The 24,388-nt window shown below is 35.8% G+C and overlaps 1 protein-coding gene and 1 long non-coding RNA gene across 2 annotated transcripts; both read left to right on the top strand.

Annotated features, from left to right (window-relative positions):
- The first annotated feature begins 448 nt into the window (after nt 1–448).
- LOC120079809 (ABC transporter B family member 4-like) lies at nt 449–6,581 on the top strand. Its single transcript, XM_039034219.1, has 13 exons — nt 449–602; nt 1,276–1,634; nt 1,736–1,790; nt 1,881–2,056; nt 2,149–2,370; nt 2,457–2,695; nt 2,786–3,311; nt 3,396–3,669; nt 3,907–4,790; nt 4,866–5,132; nt 5,228–5,491; nt 5,582–5,875; nt 6,101–6,581. The coding sequence occupies exons 2-13, from the start codon at nt 1,305–1,307 to the stop codon at nt 6,461–6,463; spliced, it is 3,894 nt and encodes a 1,297-aa protein (XP_038890147.1). The 5' UTR covers nt 449–602; nt 1,276–1,304; the 3' UTR covers nt 6,464–6,581.
- Nucleotides 6,582–10,022: 3,441 nt separating this feature from the next.
- On the top strand, nt 10,023–11,879 carry LOC120080334. The gene is made up of 2 exons (XR_005482477.1): nt 10,023–10,300; nt 11,580–11,879. It is a non-coding gene; the product is annotated as an uncharacterized LOC120080334 (long non-coding RNA).
- The last annotated feature ends 12,509 nt before the right edge of the window (nt 11,880–24,388 follow it).

Below are 24,388 nucleotides of genomic sequence, written 5' to 3'. Positions count from 1 at the left end.
AAAGATTAAAATTGGACAAATCCAAAGTAAATAGACTAAAATGAAATTAAAAAAATACACAATAAAGTGTCATTATTGTGAATATAAATGGATAATAAACATTATTTAAAAAGATAAAATATTTATTTCTTAATTTAAATATTTTCTTTGATTCTTTTTTTTTCCTACAAATATCCATTAACATGAACATCTATTGATATATTCATCCACATATATATATGTAAAACTGATATTACTTTGTTTCAATTCATGTGAAGGTATGGGAAAAGAGAAAAAAGAAGAAATGGGAAAAATGGAGTGTTGGTTTGACATTTCAAAGTTCAAACATTTGTTATTGGTTTTGATATAGTGGATGTGGATCCCATTTTTAGAATTTGGAAATGGGTTTCCATTTTTTTTTAAATGAAGAAAAAGGAAAGAGAAAAAGAAAAAAGATTTGAGCTTGAGCATCAAGGAAAGAGAAAGTGGGAGGTTTTGAAAAATCCCTTTATAAAAACCTCTACTCAAAACCTTTCTAGAGGAAGTGCCAAAAGAGCTCTTTCTTTTGAAGCCTCTCTCCCCCAAAAGTTTGGTGGTTTTCAACTTTCATCTTTGTTTTTCAGGTACTTCTCTTTGGCCTTTGCTTAAATCTTCTGCAAAGCTTAATCACCCACTTGCCCATTATTTATTTTTAAATTTTCATTTCTTGGGAGCTTCTTCTTCTTTGTTGTCTTGTCCTTTTCCTCTTTCTCTCTTCTGTTTTCATGGCTTTTTCTGTAGTGAGTATCTTTCTCTTTCATGTGGGACTTCACATTTCTACTCAATCTTCTTCTTCTTCTTCTTCCTGTTTTCTTCATCTTCCTCCATTTTTTTCTGCTTTTTCTCTGTTCCTGTGGTAGAGAATTTTGAAGAACTTGCTTTTTTGTTTCCCCTTTTTTTACTTTATTCTGTTTAACTTTGGTTTCTTTTGATGAAAATGAAATGGAGAAATGGAATAAAGTCTAATTATCTTTTTGGTTTCTCTTTTGATTTTCATCTTTGTTTGAATAAGAGAGAAAAAGTGTAAAGTAATTTCTCTGTTTTCTGCAGATTCTCTGTTTGTTTTTCTGTTTTTTTTTTTCCTTTTTTTTTGTTCTGTTTTTGGGGAATTGGGTTTGTTGTGTTGAATGTACAAGGTTCTCTTACCATCTCTTATTGTCTTTTTTAAATTCTTTTCAGCTACTTGTTAACCAAATTTGTTCTAGGATTCAAAATGATTATTCTTAAATGTCATTCTTTTGTGTGCTGTTTTTTCAGTAGGTACAACTTGAATTTAGGACAACAAAATGGAGATAGAAAATGGTGTAGATGGAAACTCAAATAATACAGATCAACCAAGCTCATCAAGAGGCAAGGAAACTGAGAAAAGCTCCAACAAGAATGGAAACCAACAAGATTTGAAGAACAAAAATGGAGATGGGAAGGTGAATTCGGTTCCATTCTACAAGCTGTTCTCATTTGCAGATTCGACCGACGTTCTTCTGATGATCGTTGGCTCGATCGGTGCCATAGGGAATGGACTCAGTCTACCCCTTATGACTATTTTGTTTGGGGAACTGACTGATTCATTTGGTGTTAACCAGAACAGCACAAACATAGTTAAAGTAGTTTCCAAGGTGAGACTATGTTATGTTATGTTATTTGAAGAATCCCTTTTTGTATTACTACAAGAAAAGCTTCATTTCATTAACTTTGTTATCTTCTCAATGTTGTGCAGGTCAGTCTTAAATTTGTGTACTTAGCAATTGGATGTGGTGTAGCGGCTTTTATCCGTAAGACATGTTTTGATACCGAATTTTATCGAATTCTTATTGCGTAAACAATTCTGATCGTCAAATTCTTTGTTTTTTTGCACATATCAGAGGTGGCTAGTTGGATGGTTACAGGGGAGAGGCAAGCTTCAAGAATAAGGGGTTTGTATCTCAAAACTATATTGAGACAAGATGTTTCTTTCTTTGACTTGGAAACGAACACCGGAGAGGTGGTTGAGAGAATGTCGGGAGACACTGTTCTTATACAAGATGCTATGGGGGAGAAGGTAACTACATTTAGTATAAAAATTAAGCTTAATAGTTCATTACATGTATATTTGTGGATGATGTTTAAGAAATCTATATCTTCTTCATTCAGGTTGGAAAATGTATACAACTTGTATCAACCTTCTTTGGAGGCTTTACAATAGCTTTCATTAAAGGGTGGCTTTTAACACTGGTCATGTTATCCTCCCTTCCTCTCCTTGTGATTTCTGGAGGTATTACATCGATCGTTATTACGAAAATGACGTCCCGTGGTCAAAGTGCTTATGCAAAAGCAGCCGATGTCGTCGAACAAACAATCAGCTCAATTAGAACTGTATGTTATATATTGTCCACACATCATAGTTTTCTTGGACTATCTTTTCTTTACGAAAGCACTCTTGATACTTTACTACTTTGTAGGTTGCCTCATTTACTGGAGAGAAACAAGCTGTGAGCAGTTATAAAAAATTTCTCATAAACGCTTATCGATCGGGTGTTCAAGAAGGTTTGGCTGTGGGAGTTGGTTTTGGAACTATTTTTGCAGTACTTTTCTTTAGCTATTCATTGGCTATATGGTATGGTGCAAAGTTGATATTGGATAAAGGATACTCCGGAGGTGAAGTTCTTAATGTGGTTGTGGCCGTGTTAACTGGTTCCATGTGAGCTTCATTTACATTTCTTTCACTACACATTACAAAGTTTATCAAATCAATTCACTTGTATTTACTTGTACTAAATGTTTTTATCAGGTCTTTAGGCCAAGCATCTCCATGCCTAAGTGCATTTGCTGCTGGTCGAGCTGCAGCCTTTAAAATGTTTGAGACTATCAAGAGGAAGCCTCTTATTGATGCTTATGACACGAAAGGAAAGATATTAGATGACATTACAGGCGACATAGAATTGAGAGATGTTCATTTTAGCTATCCTACTAGACCGAACGAGCACATTTTCAATGGATTTTCTCTCAAAATTCCGAGCGGGACAACCGCAGCTTTGGTTGGACAGAGTGGAAGTGGAAAATCAACTGTGATAAGTTTAATTGAGAGATTCTATGATCCAAGTATGGGTGAAGTTCTTATTGATGGCATTAACCTCAAAGAGTTTCAACTAAAGTGGATTAGAAGCAAAATTGGTCTTGTCAGCCAAGAACCTGTGTTGTTTGCATCTAGCATAAAGGATAATATTGCTTATGGAAAAGACGGCGCAACCATGGAAGAGATAAAAGCAGCAGCTGAACTTGCCAATGCTTCGAAATTTATCGACAAACTGCCTCAGGTATCAACATTCGCTACGAGTTTAATCCATCAACATTAGCTTTTCGAATGTTCTTCTAATATTTGGAACCTTGATTGCATCCAGGGACTTGACACGCTTGTTGGTACACATGGAACTCAACTTTCTGGTGGTCAAAAGCAAAGAGTTGCCATTGCTAGAGCAATTTTGAAAGATCCGCGAATCTTACTTCTAGATGAAGCTACAAGTGCACTTGATGCTGAATCCGAGCATGTTGTGCAAGAAGCATTGGACCGTATCATGGTTAATCGAACTACAGTGATTGTCGCCCATCGTCTAAGCACCATAAGGAATGCAGATATGATTGCTGTCATTCATAAAGGAAAGATGGTTGAAAAAGGTACTAACGAGTTCTTTCTTTCCTTTTTGTTATATCACTCCCATTTTGGTTTTTTTATTGTGAGTGGATTATGATCTCCTAGTTTGGTCGGTTTCGATTGGTTAAACTAGTTTCTACGTCAAGAAGTTTCGTGAAATTCTAATTTTGTAAGGTCAAGATTCAGACAAGAAAACTAATAAGGGTCTTTTAACATTTTCGATCTCTAAGTCTGATAATTGACTTTGTTTGATTCATCAGGCTCTCACATAGAATTACTCAAGGATCCTGAAGGACCTTACTCACAGCTTATTAGGCTGCAAGAAGTCAACCAAGAGTCCCAAGAGGCTGGAATTGATAAAGTTAAACAAGAAAGTACATCGGGATCGTTTAGACGCTATAGTAAAGGAGCGTCAATGCCACGGTCCATAAGCAGAGGGTCATCTGGAGTAGGAAACAGCAGCCGTCACTCTTTCTCAGTTTCGTTTGGTTTACCTGCAGGAGTTCCTATCACAGATGTTCCTATGGCAGATGAAAGTGCATCTGTCGACACCGCGGAACGATCACCACCAGTCCCACTCCGTCGTCTTGCATACCTCAATAAGCCAGAAATTCCTATACTTGTACTTGGATCTGTGGCTGCGATCATCAATGGTGTCATTCTTCCACTTTTCGGCTTACTATTTGCCAATGCAATCGAAACATTTTACAAACCACCGGATAAACTAAAAAAGGATTCGAAATTTTGGGCATTGATAATGATGTTGCTTGGTGTAGCATCATTGTTGGCAGCTCCAGCAAAAACATACTTCTTTTCAGTGGCTGGTTGCAAGTTAATACAACGGATTAGATTGCTTTGTTTTCAGAATATAGTTAACATGGAGGTTGGTTGGTTTGATAGAACTGAGAATTCTAGTGGTTCGATAGGTGCCAGGCTCTCGGCAAATGCTGCAACTGTACGTGCATTAGTCGGGGATGCGCTAAGTCAACTTGTCGAGAATCTAGCATCTGTTACAGCTGGTTTAGTCATTGCTTTTGCTTCAAGTTGGCAGTTGGCTTTGATTGTCCTTGCCATGTTTCCACTCCTTGGGCTTAATGGCTTTGTGCAAATGAGGTTTTTGAAAGGATTTAGTGCAGATGCAAAGGTAGAATCTAAAACTAACTAAAATAGGTTGAAGTATTACTATGAGTATTCTTTGACATTGTTTACCGTTTTGCAGTTGATGTACGAACAAGCCAGCCAGGTTGCTACCGATGCCGTGGGGAGTATAAGAACAGTTGCATCATTTTGTGCAGAAGAAAAGGTGATGCTACTTTACAAAAAGAAATGTGAAGGTCCAATGAAGTCAGGCATAAGACAAGGCTTAATTAGTGGGACAGGATTTGGAGTATCATTCTTCTTATTGTTTGCAGTCTATGCTGCAACATTCTACGCCGGTGCTCATTTTGTCGAAGATGGCAAAGCAACTTTCTCCGACGTTTTTCGAGTAAGTATCTGTTGAGCTGATGGTCATTTCTTGCTTTCATAATCGACACAACCCTTGTTTATTAGCTAGTTATTAATAATAATTGTCATTGGCAGGTTTTCTTTGCTTTGACCATGGCTGCTTTTGCCATTTCTCAATCAAGTTCACTTGCACCTGATTCTACCAAGGCAAAAGAAGCCACAGCTTCCATATTTTCCATGATTGATCGTAAATCAGAAATTGACCCGAGTGTTGAAACAGGTGAAACATTAGAAAATTTTAAGGGTGAGATCGAGTTTCGACATGTAAGCTTCAAGTATCCTTCTAGACCAGATGTTCAAATTCTTCGAGACCTCAGCTTGACCATCCGATCCGGGAAGGTATTTTTTTTTTCCCTATTACTTTAAATTTTCTTTGAAAAAACTACGTGCAAATTTTCATTTTTGGTTTCCATGTGCTTCTTCTTTTAGACTGTTGCTCTGGTTGGAGAAAGTGGATGTGGAAAATCCACTGTCATCTCTTTATTACAGAGGTTTTATAATCCTGATTCTGGTAGCATAACACTTGATGGAATTGAGATTCACAAGTTTCAACTAAAATGGTTGAGACAACAAATGGGTCTAGTGAGCCAAGAACCGATCCTATTCAACGACACGATCCGAGCTAACATCGCATATGGGAAGGGAGGAGATGCAACTGAGGCCGAAATAATCGCTGCAGCTGAATTGTCCAATGCTCACAAGTTCATCAGTGGTTTGCATCAGGTGAGAGAAATGAATACTATTGTTGATTGATCATCATGTAACTGATTCATAGTGGTACTAGATACAATTATCATATGTTTTCACAACTAAAACACTCCTTAATTGAGAAGAAATTGATAACATTTACAAGAGGATCGAACACATACCATATTAAATACCCAATAAAACAAAAAAAAAAGTTCTAGTTGTTGATATTTAACAAACTCATGAATGCAAAATGAGCAGGGGTATGACTCGATGGTGGGAGAGAGAGGAGCTCAACTTTCGGGAGGGCAAAAACAACGAGTAGCGATTGCAAGAGCGATAATCAAGAGCCCTAAGATCTTGTTGTTAGACGAGGCCACGAGTGCACTTGATGCGGAATCTGAAAGAGTGGTTCAAGATGCATTAGACAAAGTGATGGTGAACAGAACAACCATAGTGGTTGCTCATAGATTAAGTACTGTAAAAAATGCTGATATAATTGCAGTGGTTAAAAATGGAGTCATAGTTGAGAAAGGAAAGCATGATACTTTGATTAATATCAAAGACGGATTTTATGCTTCCTTGGTTCAACTTCACACAAATGCTTCAACTTCATCAGCTTAATCATTATTTTTCCTCCATTTATCCTTTTCTTTTTTTTTTTTTAATATATATACATGTAAAATTTGGCATTTTTCTTTTGAAAGAATTGTATAAGAGTTAGCAATTCATTTTTTTTTTTTTTTTTTTTTGGAGATTTTAAATAAATTATGTATAATTTTATTTTTTGAATTGGTGTCCTTACTATTGATACTAGAGTTCTATTTTTGTAATAATAAATTTGGAATGAGTCTAGCCTTAAAACCAATGACAATAATACAACTGAGAAAATCTAGGAGTTTAAAGACAAGAAATTCATGAAGCCTATACATTTTAAAAATTATAGAGATTAAAATATACCCAAATCCTAAAGAGTCACTTAACATGCACTCCCACATCTATCATGAATTGGATGTCTATTTTTATTTTAAATATTTTTGTTAATACGAATCAAATTTATTTAACTAATTTAAAGCCAATTTTGTAGTTCTCGTGAACTCGATCAATTGAAACTCTTATCCCTAATAATCCCAAACTCCTCTCTTCTATCATTATTGTCACTATGAACTTTGACCAAACAAGACTCTTTTAATGAATTAATTAAAATTTTTTGTTTTGGAAGATATGACACGTGGCATATAACATATTATTCAGTCATCGATCTTGAATTTTAAATAACTTTTTCATGGTTGTTTATTTTGTTTTTTAATTTAAATTTTTTGTATAATTATAATTAATAACAATATCTCTTATTATTTAAGAGTTTAAGTGTAATACTTTTGTTCTAAAAATAATTCAAGTAGTTTTAGAATATCAATTCTTATGGTTGAATGATAAATTTTGGGCCATAAAATAGTCATGTCATTTCTCAAATTAATGACGAAATTACCAATTAGTTTTTGGTTTGTCCAAAGATCTAGTTCCATATCCATCATCAACCCATTCTTCATGATTCTTCGAAATCTAGTCCAATATATCCTTAGCTTCAGTATATGTTTTGTCCATTAATCCCCTTGCCATAGAGGCATCAACAAATGATTTAGATGGATAATTTAATCCTCCAGAAGATTTCCTTCTGGATACAATCAGGTGTATCATTATGCAGGCAGTTTCTATCAAGTCGTTTGGCTCTAGCCCATGTGCTGCTTAAGGTCTCTGTCTCATTTTGCTAAAAAATGACATCTCTTCGGTGTTGAGCATTTATAGTGTGGGGAAAATACTTTTGCATATACTTCTCCACCACCTAATCTCATGTTGTAATTTCACCTGGTTCGAATGAATATTCTACTGACGCGCTTTGTCTTGAAGAGAGAATGGAAATAGCGAAATTTGGATTGCCTCTGGTGTGATTCCAGGGATTATGAATGTATTACATTTCACCATGAAGCTTTTCCTATATGCTTGTGGATTTTCACTAGTGGCACCTCCGAACTGGCCAACAACCCAAATCATCTGTAACATCATAGGTTTCATTTTGACCCTTGGTACGTCGAAAGCGGGACACATGATTTCCGGTTAAAAGTCATAGATATTCGGTGACGCATACTCCTGCATAAGTCTGTTTCGGTTATTTAGGAGTAGTATGGGAATAGTTTGTGTATTCTCATCATTGGTCGCATTTTTTGCGTCAGGGTTATTCTGTTGATTATCCATATCTCGGTTCCTTTGCCTCCTACACCAGTTTTCTCTTGCTCTCCAACGAAAGGTTTGCTCTATCTTAGGGTCAATATCAAACTCAGGTAGCTTATCGTCGCTTTTATACCTTTTGCTACTTTTAGGCAGAAATTGACAATACTCCTTTGATTGAGGTGGTACCTGAAAATATCAAGGAATCAACCCAAACAAAATTCAGTCAAAACTTCAAATAAAATTCCTTAACAACGACACCAAAAACTTGTTGTCTAGCACGTGCTCAAATATTTGTGGATAAAATCTCTTAGAATTCACAAGTTTTCTCTTTAGAAGCTCAAGTATAAACTTAATAAAAGGTAATTCTCGATGAGCACTGAGGTCGAACACGAGGATTTTGTTTAAATCTCAATTAATTATGTAATTATTTCCTACTCAAACTCGTAGATTAAGTGATCAATATATGGTATATTGTGTTTTGTATCATGAATAAATATAAAAATGCAAGAAATAAAACTTCTCGGTAAAAGGGGGATGTGTGGTGTTAGCCCAGTGAAAAACAAAAAGAATATAAGGAAAAAGTGAATATGAGAGAAAATGGGGTTTAGATGAGTAACATCAATCCTTTGAACATATGTTCTTCACCTTTACTTCTTTCAAGGAGGTTCCCACAAGCCTGATTCTTCCTAGAGTTATAGAAAGGAAGATTTTATGGTGGTGATTATAACTGAAGAAGGTAGATCGTAAGAATTTTTGGCAACTAGTACTACAAAGGAAATATTTGCTTAATCTTCTCTTTAATTGTGTTTAGTTCTAAATAAATCAAAGAAGCTCTAAAGCTTCTGTTGTGAGATTGAAGAGTTCAATCCCTTCTACATATATATACCATATGCATATTATATATTAAAATAATTTTAATCTAGGCAAAATTTACTCGAGGCCATAAACTTAGGTTTTTTGCCATAAGAAGGATTGACGAAATTCATCAAAATGCAGCGAAGAGTTCTTTGGTAGTTCTATCATAAAAACTCCAAAGTTAAGCGTGCTTAGTTTGGAGCAATCCTATGTTGGGTGACCTCCTGGAAAATTTTCAAGGACTCATGTGAGTGAGGACAAAGTATGCTGAAAGGACCTGTGTTAGTTTGTGGGGACAACTTCCACTTCAAGAAGTATTCAAGGGCATGTAAGGACGACATAACCAGGTCGTAGGGGATGCAGGGGAATACTGGGGCCATCAGGTGCCGAATTCGGATTTTGAATCTTGGTCCGAATCCTGGTCCTAGGGTGTTACACCCTTCCCTTTCAAGGAGATTCCCACAAGCCTTGATTCCTTGTCTCATAACAAGGAAGACTTTTTGGTGAGGAAATGTAGATTCAACCTTGTGGAGTTGAAGTGCAAGGAAACTAGCCAACATAATTTTCTTTCTCTTTTGAGGTTTTTATTTGTTTAACCCTTTTGATTTATGTTTAATTCTAAATAAAAACTAAGTGATCCCATACTTTCTATATGGATGACGAGTCCACATAGGCAACAGTTCATAACACACTCAAAATTCTTATTGTGTTGAATATGATCATCTTTTGAAATACTAATTCCAATTAATGAATTTATGAAAGAGAAATTAAATATTTCATCGTTCAGCCTCATAAAAATACTTTGTATAGGATACTTCCACTCACGTCTTTATATTAGCATTTTGGATCAAATCATTTGTAACAATTATAAGATGGGTCGTGCCCATAATGTAATTAGGATACATTATAAGAAATCATTTTTAATAGCATTTGAGGATAGCGTTTTACATAAAAGGCTATTGAAAAAGGGAAAAAACCGGGAACTAAAAATTTTTGCTTGCCCAAATTTCCTCTGGCATGCACGTGCCAATCTTTCCTCTTTTTGGTTACACTTTTCCCAATTTCCCCTCCTTCATTCTCGATCATAAAACCTCTTCACTCGTTTTCCCAAAGGATAGAATCCCAAATTGATCTCTCCTCCATCACAGATTGCTCATTTCTTCTTCATCGACTTTGTCTTCTCCACATCATTCGTGTTCCAGGATCTGTTCCCATTTGCGTTCGCATTCCAACATCTGTTCTAGAATCTCTTCGTTTTCCAATTTCTAAAAATTCACTTCCATGTTCCAGAATCTGTTTGAGCATCGACTTCTCCACATCATTCCATTCGAGCAACATTAATCCATGTCTAACTTCTTCTCCATCATTTCTAACATTGTAAATTTCTTACTCCTTCATATTTTCTCCCTTGTTTCCTTTAATTTTCATCGGTCTACACTCAAAACCTCAGTTCTCTATTTAGCTAGGGCTTTATTTTTGCTAATGCCTTATGGGATTTTCTTTCTAATTTTTTTCCTCCTTGTACCATTTCAAAGTAATGGTGGGTATTTTTTGTCTCTTCAAGGTGAAAATCGCATTTCCTCTCTTATTTTTTTTAACACAAGTTTATTCTTGTTAATTTACCTAGTTTAATAATAGTTGCAGTAGGTATGTAGATATGTTCTGATGAATAATATTTCGACTTAACAAGATATGTGTACTTTTAATTACAAATGTATTTTGTATTTTTTAAATATAAAGGGACAACCTAAAGTTAAAAGTATCGTTGAAGATATCGAGACCATATGGTTTGAAATTACATTAGCAAGGTAGTGGGATTTTTTATGCTCCTTTTTAGTTATAATTATTGTTTGATGGGTAGTCAAGCCTTACATAGTTGCATCAAAGAAGAATATGTGGATTCTTAAGTTATAGGTAGTGAAGCTAGTGTCCATAACTTCTACTAAAGCAGTTTGTATATTTGACTTATGTTGCTCTTTGCTTGCTAAGTTGATAGCAAAAATATATGTTTGTTTGCATTTTGTTTGTCTTTTTTTCAAGAATTTGTTTGCGTTCTTTTGTTCTTTTAATAATGAATGTTTTAATACTAAATCTAAATTTGTATTCTGCATATATTTTATAGCCTAATTGCATTATTCTAACAATATCTCCTATCGATCAAACCATAGCAACTTCTTATGCCATAAAACTTACAAGGGAATTGGACCCATCTGGTATGCTTTGCTTGTAGTTCCCTTTCTTTTCTTTTCTTCTTTTTTCAGTTTTTTACTTTAAATTTCTGTAATTTTTTTATAGGTTCTCAAGCTTATGTTTATGTTGTTTTTTTCTCACTTACCAAAAGTTTTTAGATTGATATTTTAATTGACAAATGGTTACTCTATTTATCAATAAGGTAACGAGTCTTATAAAATTTTATAGTGCTCATAAGGAACAAATATATAGATGAAAACCTCAGGTTCTTCCCATTCTTATCTATCAAACTATATTTGGTGCTTCCTTTATCATCATCACATCAACCATTTTCTATACATTACGCAGTTGGTGGGAGAGATATAGTCCTCTTCAAAGGCTATGAATACCATGTGTTTCCCTTAATTAACTTGATCTTATGATTAGGTTGAAATATGGTGAGTTCTTACTGCTTCTTATTGTACAGGTAAATGGGATGGGAAGGCCTTCTCTAGCAACCATACATGAGAACATAAGGCAGCTTCTTGGAGAGAAATCAGCCTCCTTGATTTGAGCAGCTAGTCAATTTGTCTCCACTCTTGATCCAAAGGAGAGATTAACAGCACTGCACATCTAAGCTCGTCGGGTTCTCGAGTCGCTAGACTTGTATTAAATCTGAAAAATGGTAATGTTTCTTTAGATTCTGGCATTGCATTAATAAACTCTTCCTGATGTCTTCGAGTAACTGGATTCATATCTACGGAGTTCATGTGCAGCGTTTGATGTTTCTAGATTACAAAAGTTCAAATATTTGTGATGATTAGATGGCTTGGAATTGATTGCTTGCAAAATTGTATGCAAATACATGGTTAGTGAAAAGTAATTGGTTTCTTTTTTAAAATGGATTTTGCTCACTTGAATAGATGTATGTGCATGGCTACTTGTTACTCCATGTTCAATTCATGTTTGTATGAAATTTGGATTTCTTCTTTACAAATGTTTCCAGTTTGGAAAGCTACCTTTGGTTCTTTATTGAAAACCTATGGTTTCATCATACACTAATTCGTTGGCCAAACCAATTGTGAAGGCATTGTTGTTGGAAAATGCGAGGATTACTACATAAGCCACATAGATTTAGTACCATGGAAACCTTTTAAGGTATTTTCATGAAGTGTGTTGCCTATCAATTGTTCATACAAACACAAGTCTGCTAGCAAATTGCTTAATGTCAAACTCAAACCCTACCTTTCAAATTCTTGACTAGAAATGGAAACCTTCATACCAAATAAATATTAGGTCAATCTTGAATTTAATGAATCTTATTTTTACCATGTAATATTGTTATACTTCTATATAAAATTGTACCCTTATTTAATGTCTACATTATTATTGATGTCTTTCAAGAAAATTTGCATAAAGAATTTATCAGGTTAGGATGTTTGAAGATAACATATAAATGCAAGAGGTGAGTAATTGTAGAAATAATGAGTTATGGAACAGAACAATTATAAAATGGTTTTTCCGTTTCATAGCATGATAGTAACCCTTCAATTTTTTATTTTTTATTTTTTTTTTGTAAAAGTTACTTGTAGAGAAGAAAAAAACAAGCTTGTATAAATAGATGCGACGTTCTCTGATAGAACCATAAAAGTGCTATGATTTCCAACTTAGTTTTCTCTTGTTTGTGCATCTGTGTATACATTAAATGTTGTATTTTGTAGGTAATAATCGTCCAAAGGGTAGAAAAGTTAATTTGGAACAAAAATGGACCAAAAGATGTTAATTTGTAGAATTGGAGCATCAAACACCCAAAAGTCAGCAAAATTACCAAAATGCCACTCACAGCAACGTTACAACCCCATGCACAGAGTAAAGTTATGCTGGAAGAACGAATGCTCACTTTCAGTGCATAGTGATGACTCTCAAAAAGAGCTATAATTCCCTGTTTGATTCTAAATTAGGCTCGTTAATGGATTTTACATGTTAATTATACTATTTTGTAGGTACTGAGCACCGAAGAGGTAGAACCGAGCATTTAGAATCAAACAGGGTTAAGTTGAAACAATTTGGAGGTAATTTGAGCATTTGAGCGTCAAAGAAGGAGAAATAACCAAAGTGCCTCTGATTGTAGCATCAAAACTCTCGCTCAATGCTCTCGGTGAAGGAACTCTTATCAAAGAGACCAGTGAGCGGAAGCGAGATCGTTCCAAACCTTATTGTGACAGAACATACATTTACAATCAAACAGTAATAGTTATGCATGAACTCTAAATTACATCATGCTTCAAAAAAAAAAAAAAAAAAAATACTAAGGATCAAGAGAACTTACCCTTGAAGAACTTTTCTTCTCGTTCCCCCGATCTCTGTCTCTTATACACATCTAGATGTGTATAAGAGACAGGATCAAGAGAACTTACCCTTGAAGAACTTTTCTTCTCGTTCCCCCGATCTAACAACATCATCATTCACCAACACGAACGTCACGCCTCAGCAAACTCCTCGAACAAGAACAAATAACACTTGACCCTCGAACAGTAAGCAGACGCCACCAGAAGACTACCTTGGTATTCTCGGTGTGAGAATCCAGGAGTTGTGGGCTCTGTATGGATTTGGTAGAGGGTAGAAGGAATTGATTTACCCCATCGTTTAGCATTAGCTAAACGATTGTTTAGTAAATACTACACGATTGTATAGAAAAATCTAAACGATCATTTAGTAAATACTACATGATCGTATAGAAAAATCTACACGATCATTTAGTTAAATACCAACGATCGTTTACCTAAGGCTACACGACACTACCAACTCTTGGTCTTCTTTTTCACTGAGAACTGTATCTCCATGCTTCGAAACTTCATCATGAATGACTCGACACTTTGAATTACAGACTCGATTGCATGTTAATTACACCCAAAAACACAGGGGCCCTTACAAATTAACACTTTGTAATTTAAAGAAAGCTTTAAACATAGGCAATTAAACCCATAAACATTCATCAACACCATCCACAAACGTATTTAACAGTTAAACACAATGCAGAAAACCCACCATGACTGTAAAAGAAGTTCAAAATAGAAGTGAATTTTGGAATATCAAAACAACCTGGCTCTGATATCAATTGAAGGAAATCGGACATGAGGATTTCCATGAGCAGCGGAAGGAGCATTCCAAATTTCAATCGTATATGAATAACACAATTACAATCACAAATGGACACAACAGGCTATGCATAAAACAAAAATTACAGCATGCTTTACTACACGATCAAGGGAAGAATTCACATACCTTTGAAGACTCATCTTCAAGAACCCTTGATCACGAACGCTCGATCAACCCGCAAGACTACAACACGCGAACGCTCATATACCACGACCGGTACACTGTACGGTCATAGTGAACTTGAAAAAAACGATTACCAAGGTCATGAACACAGCGAATACGAAACGAACGGTCTCCACAGAATCTCAACAGTGTCGAGTTGAGTATGACACCACCAAAACGGTTACCTTGGTATTCTCGGTGTGAGAATCCAGAAGTGTAGACTCTGTGTGGACTTGGTTAGAGGTAATGACTGGAGGAAGAATAATCATGTAAATGATTCAGCAAGGGGGAGATGGCAGATGTCTATTGTATAGACGATGCCCAATCGTTTAACAAAAATTATGCGATCGTCTAGCTAAAGTTATGCGATCGTTTAACTCATCGCCAGCTAAGTGTCTATCGTATAGAAACACTCCACAATCGTCTAGTCTCTCCAAGCTGTCGTTTAGTAAATCATATTTACTTGACAACCTTTTTGTGAGAACTTTTCCGAGAATGGAAATCTCAAATCAACATTTTGCAAATCTTACTAAATTCAGGAAAACATTTTTCCTTTTATCTCACGGTTACCATGAAACCACCAATAACCTCCCACTCAATTGGTTATTAGAGGAAAAGAGATAATTATCCAATAATTAATGTTATTATAAATATAAATGATAACCAACTTACCATACTATATTTATAACCTATAATTTTAATATTTCATCTCATGAAACATATAAACAATAGCTCTTTTTCTTTTCATGGCTCTTAATGTAAATCTCATTTACATTAATCCTCCACTAGATGTATCTCATACATCATACCGATCATATCATATATAATCGAATTATCTCTTGTCAATTTGAACATTTCAAATCAACACCAAGAACTGATCCTCAACTTAAATCCATTGAGTTACCATGAGAACCTTATGGACCTGTAGCTCGAAGCTCCAACGGTATGTGAATAACTGACTAAACTCTTTAATCACGGGATCCACCATCCGTTAATTGCCAGGCACTCCACTAAAGATCGACAGCTGAACTTTCTTTACTACATATATATTATATGTGTCCATCATAACCAATCAACAGTGCGATAACCCTTCATGGATTGCTCATAAGTACAGCTCGACCCATAACCGTTATGCACTTATAGTTACATCTAACTTCTTAAGTACCACTGATCTCTCTAATGAACATAAGTCATAGTCCTACTATAACTGAGTCCCCTCTTCCAAAGAGAAGTCGTGGCCAGTATGTTCAAGCCTTAGAATCAGCCTTTAGGGAGCAATCTATCTATTTACCCATGCTTAAGGGAAGGAGTGAATTCCATCTTGTGTACCTGAGTTCCCAACTCCCAAATTAGAAAAGTTCCCAAAAAGGTAGGCATGTTGAGTTGAAAATCTGGCCACTTGATAACGGGCAGAAATGGACGTTATTACGGTGCTAAGTTATTAAACAATGAAGGTTTGCATTGATAAAATATAAGATTGCGTCCAAAAAGCATTAAGTTCATGACATTGCGGTCGCATGCGTTCATCGCATAGTTAACTTGTGTATTTTTGTGTAGAATATGCATTGACACAAGGTAGAAAATGCGATCATAAGAAAGCAACGATCGAATGCAGCGTTACCACAAGGCTTTGGGGTGATTTGTGCTCGCAAATATCTGCTTAAGAAGGATTGCCGCATAGAACCGGCACAACTTGGTGGGCGCATATAGGTGAAAAGCATAATTAATCACGATGGGACAGAAAGCTGATGACGGTCGAGTCCGAATTAAGTTGACTAGCCGCTAACGGTCTACTATAGCAAGTACACTCAGCTTTTCGTTGAAAAATATTTTGCGCATCAATCAGAGAATTAAAGCCATCCCATCAGTGCATTCATAAGAGAGAAGCCGTCTTTCACCCGGAGCTCTATAAATACCAAAGGCAACCTTCAGCAAAGCAGTTCAGATACTTAGATAATTTTTTCCATATTTAGAATAACCTTGTTCTTAGATTTTCTTTTATTTTAAGGCGGAAGCGAAATAAGCTAGATTGTGCCAAGAGATTGTTCCGGTGAACTTGGGAGAGTGCCAGAAGCGTCAAGACTAGAGAGAGGGCCAGCTCCTGCGAAAGCAGCATTATCTTTTGAACAGAATAGAGTTGACAGTGTAAAAGACTTGGGCAGCAAGGGATTGCTACCAGGCTCTCTATCCTTATCTTCCATTGTCATTTTGTACTTAAACTCATCTATAGAAATGGAATTTACTTCTTTATATCTGTTCACTCTCTGTTTATTACGCATGAGTAGCTACATCTGTTGAATGGATTGAGAAGCACTTAGCTAGCACAACTAGGGGTCTTCACTCTATGCGATTATCTTATATTATGTATGCATCATTCGTCCATTGGAGATACTCGGGAGGGTAGTCTAAGGACATGATCTAGGCTTGGAAAAGTCAGATTAGAATCTAGGCTCGGGAGAGTCAGATTAGAATGCATAATCAAGAGATAAGAGCTTAGGAATAAGCATTGTTTGCTATTAACGCATCGCATGCATCCTAGAGATAGGATATGATTGTGTGCGGTCACCTTGTCTTTGTATGCATCTTGCATCATCGCATAGGAAAAGAGTAGAGACTTAGGAATAAGCTCTATGGACACTATTGCATTCAACATATGCGTCCTAGAACAAGGAGCACCGCATTTGCATTGGAAAATGACTTATTGTTGCATGAGTGTAGCATGATCGCATAATTTGATGCATTCCCGGGAAGCGCTAGCTAAAGACCTTCTCAACCCATTCCTCTAATACTCAGTGCATCTCCGCATAATCGATCTTTTCTCAAATCTGTCGCATACATTTACTTTATACCGCAAACAACAACACCAAACAACTATTTGATTTTCTGGTTACTGCAAAATCTTTTGGAAAATTATCACCGTATATTGTTTTCCCTAGTCCTTGAGTTCGACCCTGGACTTACCAGGAAACTCAGGGGGTTTATACTTGGATTCCACTGAGAAAACTTGTTGCTTAATGCATTTCCATCACCGCATCTTATTCTATAATTTCATCACATAAAATAATGCAAGAAGTTTTTGGCGCTATAGCCGGGGAGGCATGTTGAGTTGATAATCTGGCCACTCTCACCCATACTAATCAAAGGATCGCCCTCAAAGGCAGGAGTTCTTAAAATACTCAGGATTGAGGTCATATCACCTATGGTCATTTAGGTGAGATGTAAGTCTCTAGTATCAATGGCGTTATATAGAGAGACGAAACATCTCGTGGTCCGATCTTATACAAACTCTTTGTATAGGACACTCCCACTCGCATGTCTCCACATGAATGGTCAGGATCTACCATCTGCAGTAGTTTACAATACTTGCAAACCTCTACAGAGCGGGTCGTATTCGTAGTGTCATAAGAATCAGGTATCCACCTTTATCCTTATACTACAGACCTATTTAGGTTATCACTTAAGACATTATCCACTTGTATATCTTATATATATGCTTAAGTTTACATACGATAACCATAGAGCATTGTTTATTGGATATGGGTAAATTCTCGAATGAAATAACTCTTATTTTATTCATAACAATGTGTATATTAGAAACAATGAGACTCCGAGATAATTAGGACAGCAATCCCAACATGTTCATCTTTATTGTAATTCGTCCGCCTCATCCCATCCTGATTCTACTCCAGCAGATCAAACACAAGAACCATTACCTCTGATTTGAATTGTACAACACCAACAACAGGGAAAACATAACATTTGATGCAAAAAGAAAAGAAAAATGTTGTACCAGTGCTAGCACTTTTGAAAAGCTGGCCTCGAAAGGTAAGGATAAAGGCAAACAACCTTAACATTAGGTTGAAGAGATTGTGTGACAACCACCATCGTTGGAATAGATGTCGAGCTATGTGAAGTTCCTAAAAGATATTCTGTTGAAGTAAAGGTAGTTGGAAGAATTTAAGACAATGGGTCTAACACATGAATGCAATGTGTTGTTTAAAAAAAAGTTGCCAAAATGAAAGATCCGTGGAGCTTCATACTGTCTTGTTTGGGGGAATGGATGTGGGGCAAGCACCATGTGATTTAGGTGCAAGCATCAACCTCATGCCAATTTCAAATTTCAAGAAGCTAGGAATTTGTAAAACAACGCCTACCACCGTCACCCTATAGTTGGTTTATCGCTCTATCGCTTATCCAGAGGAAACGATTGAGGATGTGCTGGTCAAGAAATTCATTTTCCCAGTTGACTTCATCATCCTAGACTATGAAATAGATAGTGAAATCCCTATCATTTTGGGGAGATCGTTTCTATCTACCGGACAAGCTTTTATAGACGTGCAGAAAGGACCGTTAACTACTCGCATCGATGACCAAGAGGTCAAGTTTACTATGTTCCACATGATGAAGTACCTAGAAGAAAGGGAATCTTACCAACGGGTTGAAGAAACTGAGCCTAATAATCGGGAGTACTACAAAAATGATTTTGAAGTATTGTTATTGAAAGAAAATGAAGATGAGTGTGAGGTTGAAGAAGTATATGCGATAAGTGGAAAGAGATCAGAATTTGAATCGTTGGACTTGAGTAATAGAGAAACTATTAAGACCAAGCCTTCTCTTGAGGAGCCCCATTCCCTTGACTTAAAAGCTTTACGTTCACATTTAAAATATGCATACTTAGGGGACAATAACACTTATTATTATCTCTTCTATGTTGATCTTAACTGATGAGAATCTTCTCTTGCAGGTGCTAAAAAAGTATGTCAATGCAATTAGTTAGATGTTTGTTGATATCCGGGGAATCAATCCAGCATTCTGCATGTATAAAATCTGCCTATAAAAAAAAAAGGATAGGTGCATAGAACGCCAATGTAGGCTAAACCCGATCATGGAAGAGGTCATAAAGAAGGAGATAATTAAGTCGCTCGATGATAGTGTCCTTTTCGGTGTCATTTAATTCTCCAAAAGAGCCACAAATCAGTATAAAATTTATAATATCGAACTACTATCACTACAAAGACAACAATAATGGTAAGTTGGGTCGATTCGCAAGGAAGCGCAATTTGTTCGTTAAGCCAATTTACTAGTTATAAAAATAAATGAGAGGCAGGGAGGGGAGGGGGAAGGGTTTGGTATGGATAGAGAAAATTGTGCAAGAAATTAAAATAAAGTGGGTAAATGTACTCAAGGATCGGAGATTCTAGCTCTTAGGAGCAATTTGGTTCCTATGTAATTTTTTATCATCGGACTATTTTTATTAACTCATATCGATCATACTTTATGTAACAACATGCTTGACTCGCCTTAACTAGCCTCTATGAAGGCGGAAAACTAGTGAGACTGAACCATGCAAGCGACCTAAGCATAATTAAACCTCTGACGAAGCTCTAATTAACTAAATGGAATCAATCCTACGGAATCCTTAGCGATTGTGAAGAATCAATTACATTTACATTAAGCCCTAGGTTTCTATTGTGTGGTTAATTAACCGGAAAGCCCGACCTAATTAACCTAAGTTCTTTGGAACAAATCAAATCATGCATTTTAAGATTCAAGACTAGACTATAAAGCCTAGTATGCGTGATTCAATATTTGCTACTCGGTGACTTAAGCTAAACAAAGAATCAAGACATCACACAAGCCTAAAATCTATAGTATTTGACATACATTCAAAGGAAAGAGTGTCAATCAAACCAATAAATATACATCGAGAGTTCAAACGATTCAAAGATGCATAAATTTGAACATGAAATTAATTCAAATAATCCTCAAAGTCATTACATAGGTTAACTCCCAAGAACAAGAAAAACTTACCTCAACATCTTTATAGGCAAGGATGAGGAGGAAAAGAGTTCGACCTATGAAATATGATAGGTCTTGAAATAAACTATATTTTACATGTTAACTCTGCTCATTTTATACTATTAATTTGTTTAATATCCCGATTTTATAGGTAAAATAGTTTTGAGAGCATTTTAAAGCCATTACAACAATTTTGGATTAAATTGGAGTAAAAAGGGTAGCCAAAGATGTCAAAACCGAGCAATGGATCAAAGGAAGAGAAGAAAAGAAGGAAGAAAATATGAAGATGTGCAGCTTTTTTTGCCAACCGACATCTTGTGTGTGTCATTAAAAGCAGATTTCTACTGTCTGTCATTGTTTGTCTGTCATTAAAAGATCAAAGTAGAATGCTGATATACATGATAGCGTTGCAATGCTACGAATTTTGATATAAAGATAAAAAAATGTGCGCCTATGCAAAAGAGCGATGCAACGCTGCAGCATCTGTGTAAACATAGTTTTTCAGCCATTTTTGCGAGAGAGACCCATTTTTACGATTTTGAGAGCTTTTCTCTGTATTTTTTAGAGTGTTTTCCATAATTTTCTTCAATCCTTGTACAAATTTTTGCAAGACTCAATGGATTTCCTGAAGATTTTGCTACTTCATGAGTAGGTAAGTTCTTTTATCTTGGGGATTATGTTAGGTTGGCCAATTCTTGAGACTTTTTCATTCAATTTCTTCTTGTAATTTGTTGTTCTTGAATGTTCTTACTATTAATTTCAATAAATTCTGATGAAAATGGGTTGACACCTCAATTTTTTTAGATTTTTGTATGCAAAATTACATGGCTCTATAGCATAATTGTAATTAAGTTGCAAAAACTAGTGATTTTGATGGAAAGTGTGGACTTCTTTTCCTATTTTCTTGAAAAGATTTACTAGTTTAGAACATTCATATTAATCTTACTTGATTTTAGTCTTTTAAATTTCAAGAATGTCATAATTGAGAAAACCCAAGAAATGCATGCAATTTAGGAATTAAATGCGGGATGTTTTTAAGAAGCATTTATGAACTAAATTAGGGTTAATTGACCAATTTAGGTTAATTGACTAACTAAGGCATTAGGGCTTAGCCTTAATGAAATATGAAACAATTGAATTGCTTGAAATCAATTAAGTCTATGATAGAATTAGGTTAATCAACATAAAATCCTCAAGATCATTTTTCCATTGAAATTCTTACATAATTTCGTTCATACTCTCTCTGATTAATCTAATTACCAAAATTTCATATCAATTCTTTTTTACATTTACTTTGTTTCTTTAAACCAATAAACCCCCCCTTTCACTTTGGATTTCAAAACACAATTTTGCTAGTTAATAAAGGTTCTCTGTGGATCGACCTCATGCTCCCACTATTACTATATGTTAGTATTAGTAGTTGTGCATGTTTTACAAATTTTATTTGCTTTGGGTTAAGTTGAACTGACAACATTATTTTTAGCTCGAACAAATTGGCGTCGTTGTTGGGGAACCATGCAATTGTCTTATTTGAATTTTGAATTCCTTAAAAAAAGGGGAAAAAAATAAGAGAAGTAATAAACTAAAAAATATTTAGTGTGATTAGATTTCCTTTTGTTCATGACCCGCTCCTCTCGGAGTCTACTTTGTGATTTGATTGTAGACATTGACCGCGAGGAGAGGCGACTTCAAAGGGAAAGAACAAGAGGAGAATAAAAAGAACCAACTCGATCAAGCATTATGGGAGAAGCGAGGGAACAAACCTTGAGAGAGCTTGCGGAGCCGGATTACAGCCAACAACCATTGTGCATAGTGTACCCAGAGACTATCATTCCGTTCGAACTTAAATCGAGACTTGTGCATCTTTTGCATAGATTTAAAGGACAATCCGATGAGGATCCATACAAACACATGAAAGAATTTCATCTAGTATGTGACGGAATGCGGCCGCATGGGGTAACCCAATAATAACTTAATTTTAGGGCTTTTCTCTTCTCTTTGAAGGATGTGGCCATAGATTGGTTGTACTACTTGCCCGCGGGATCCATCACTACATGGAATCATTTGAAAAATAAGTTCTTAGAAAATTTTTCCCTGCATCTAAGGCACATAATATTAGAAAAGACCCTTCACAAATTGCTCGTAAGTACAGCTGGGCCAAAATTACCATTTTGGCCCCATTGTTACATCTAACTCCTTAATTACCACTGATCCCTCTAGTGAACAATAAATCATAGTTCAACTATGACTAAATCCCTCTTGAGCCAAGAGAGGGTATGACGCCACATTGTCCAAGCCTTGGAATTAGCCCTTAAAGGAGCAATTTGTCTACTTTTCCCGACATTGGGGAATGAATGAATTCCTTCTTATGTAGCTATGTTCTTAGCTCCCCGATCAGATGAATCCCCAAAATGGTAGGATTATTGAGTCGGCGATCTGGCCACTCTCACCCATACAAATCAAAGAAATCGTCTTCATAGGCAGGAGTTCATAACTCATTCAGGATTCAGGTCATGTCACTTATGGTCATTCTAGTGAAATGTAAGTCTCCATTATGAATGACATTATATAATGAGACTAGTCATTTCATGGTCCGGTCTTATACAAACTCTTTTGTATAGAATACTCCCGCTCATATGTTTCCACATGAATGATTAGGATTAGATCATTTGTAGCACTTTACAACAATTGTAACATCTACAAATTGGGTCGTACTCGTAGTATCACCAAGATAAGGTATCCAACCTTATTCATCTACTATATGCCATTTAGGTTATCACTTAAACATGATCCATTTGTATGTCTCCATATACATGTTTAAGCTACAAAAGATAACCTTGGATGTTAGTTTATTAGTTTGTGGGTTTAATGCTACTAAATGTCAAATAAAATATCTCATATTTTATTGAATAAATAAAATTTTTGTACAAAACAATTACAAACTACAGAACCCTACGAGATTAAAGACATCAACCTCAACAGTTGTCTTATGGCGCCATGACCCCTTTTGGAAAAAAAAAAATGTATTTTTGAAAAGTTTAATTTCTCTATAGAGCCTAGGGTCGTTCAACCATCCAAGACATGAAATGAAAGAGTCTTAGAGAGTGTTTAATCTATAGAAAAAGTGTGAGAGAGGAATCACTTAGAGGTCATTCATTGATTCAAGGGATCAAGGACTTTTCTACATCTTCCACCGACAAAGGAATTCACAATTATAGTAGTGTTTCCCTATTTCCTTTATTCAATGCCCTGGTCAGTTGCCTGCCATTTCAGAGCTTTTCAGATGCTGCCAGTTAGGTGCCCATACCTGCAAATGGTGATTTGATAGAAAAAGTGTAAGCCGATGAATCTCCTCCGCGTCGAACATATTTGGACGCAGGGCCTTGCATTAGTTGGGTGTGGAACACTTGGAGAAATTTCCTGATTTCTTGCAATTATATGTATTAGTGAAGCACGCACAACAAGAATGCTACTTTTGCATGCGTTGGTGATATGTTAAAGGATTTCATGCATTTTTCCTTGAGATGAATGCATTTTTATCACAAAGAGTCCTACTTGCTCCAAATTTTAAGAGACAATAACTTGTATTTCTATAAGTTATCACTTCTGCCTAAAAGTGAAGGGGCATCTTTTTAGCATAAAGCATGGCACGAGCCATCTCTTGAACTGTGCGATTTTTTCTTTCTACAACTCCATTCGGCTGAGGAGTTATAGGAGTAAAGTACTTGTGTAGAATCCTTTCAGAAGTCTAGAAATCAACAATTTGAGAATTTTTAAATTTCTTTTTGTGATCGCTTCTAATTTGAATGATGTTTTCTCTTATTCAAGCTGAAGTTGAAGACATAATGTCTGAAACACCTTGAAAGTGTAAGATTTTTCTCTGATAAATCTTACCCATGTAAAGCGAGAAAATTCATCCACACAAACGAGAGCATACCACTTTCCTCCCAAACTTTCAACTTGCATGGGCCCCATCAAGTCAATGTGTAGTAACTCCAAAACTGTTCTAGCACTACATTGTGTCAATTTCTTATGACTGGTTTTAACTTGTTTACCAGTTTCATATTCACCACAGAATGAATCAGTTTCTGCTCTCAGAAAGGGTAATCCAAGAATGGCTTCCATGTTGATTTCTTTTCTTATTGATCGTAGACTTATGTGACCAAGTCTCTTGTA

This window comes from Benincasa hispida, chromosome 6 (assembly GCF_009727055.1).
Source record: "Benincasa hispida cultivar B227 chromosome 6, ASM972705v1, whole genome shotgun sequence".
In the NCBI taxonomy this organism is placed as follows: domain Eukaryota; kingdom Viridiplantae; phylum Streptophyta; class Magnoliopsida; order Cucurbitales; family Cucurbitaceae; genus Benincasa; species Benincasa hispida.
The sequence above is the reverse complement of the archived record's forward strand: the minus strand, read 5'-3'. Positions and strand labels throughout refer to the sequence as shown.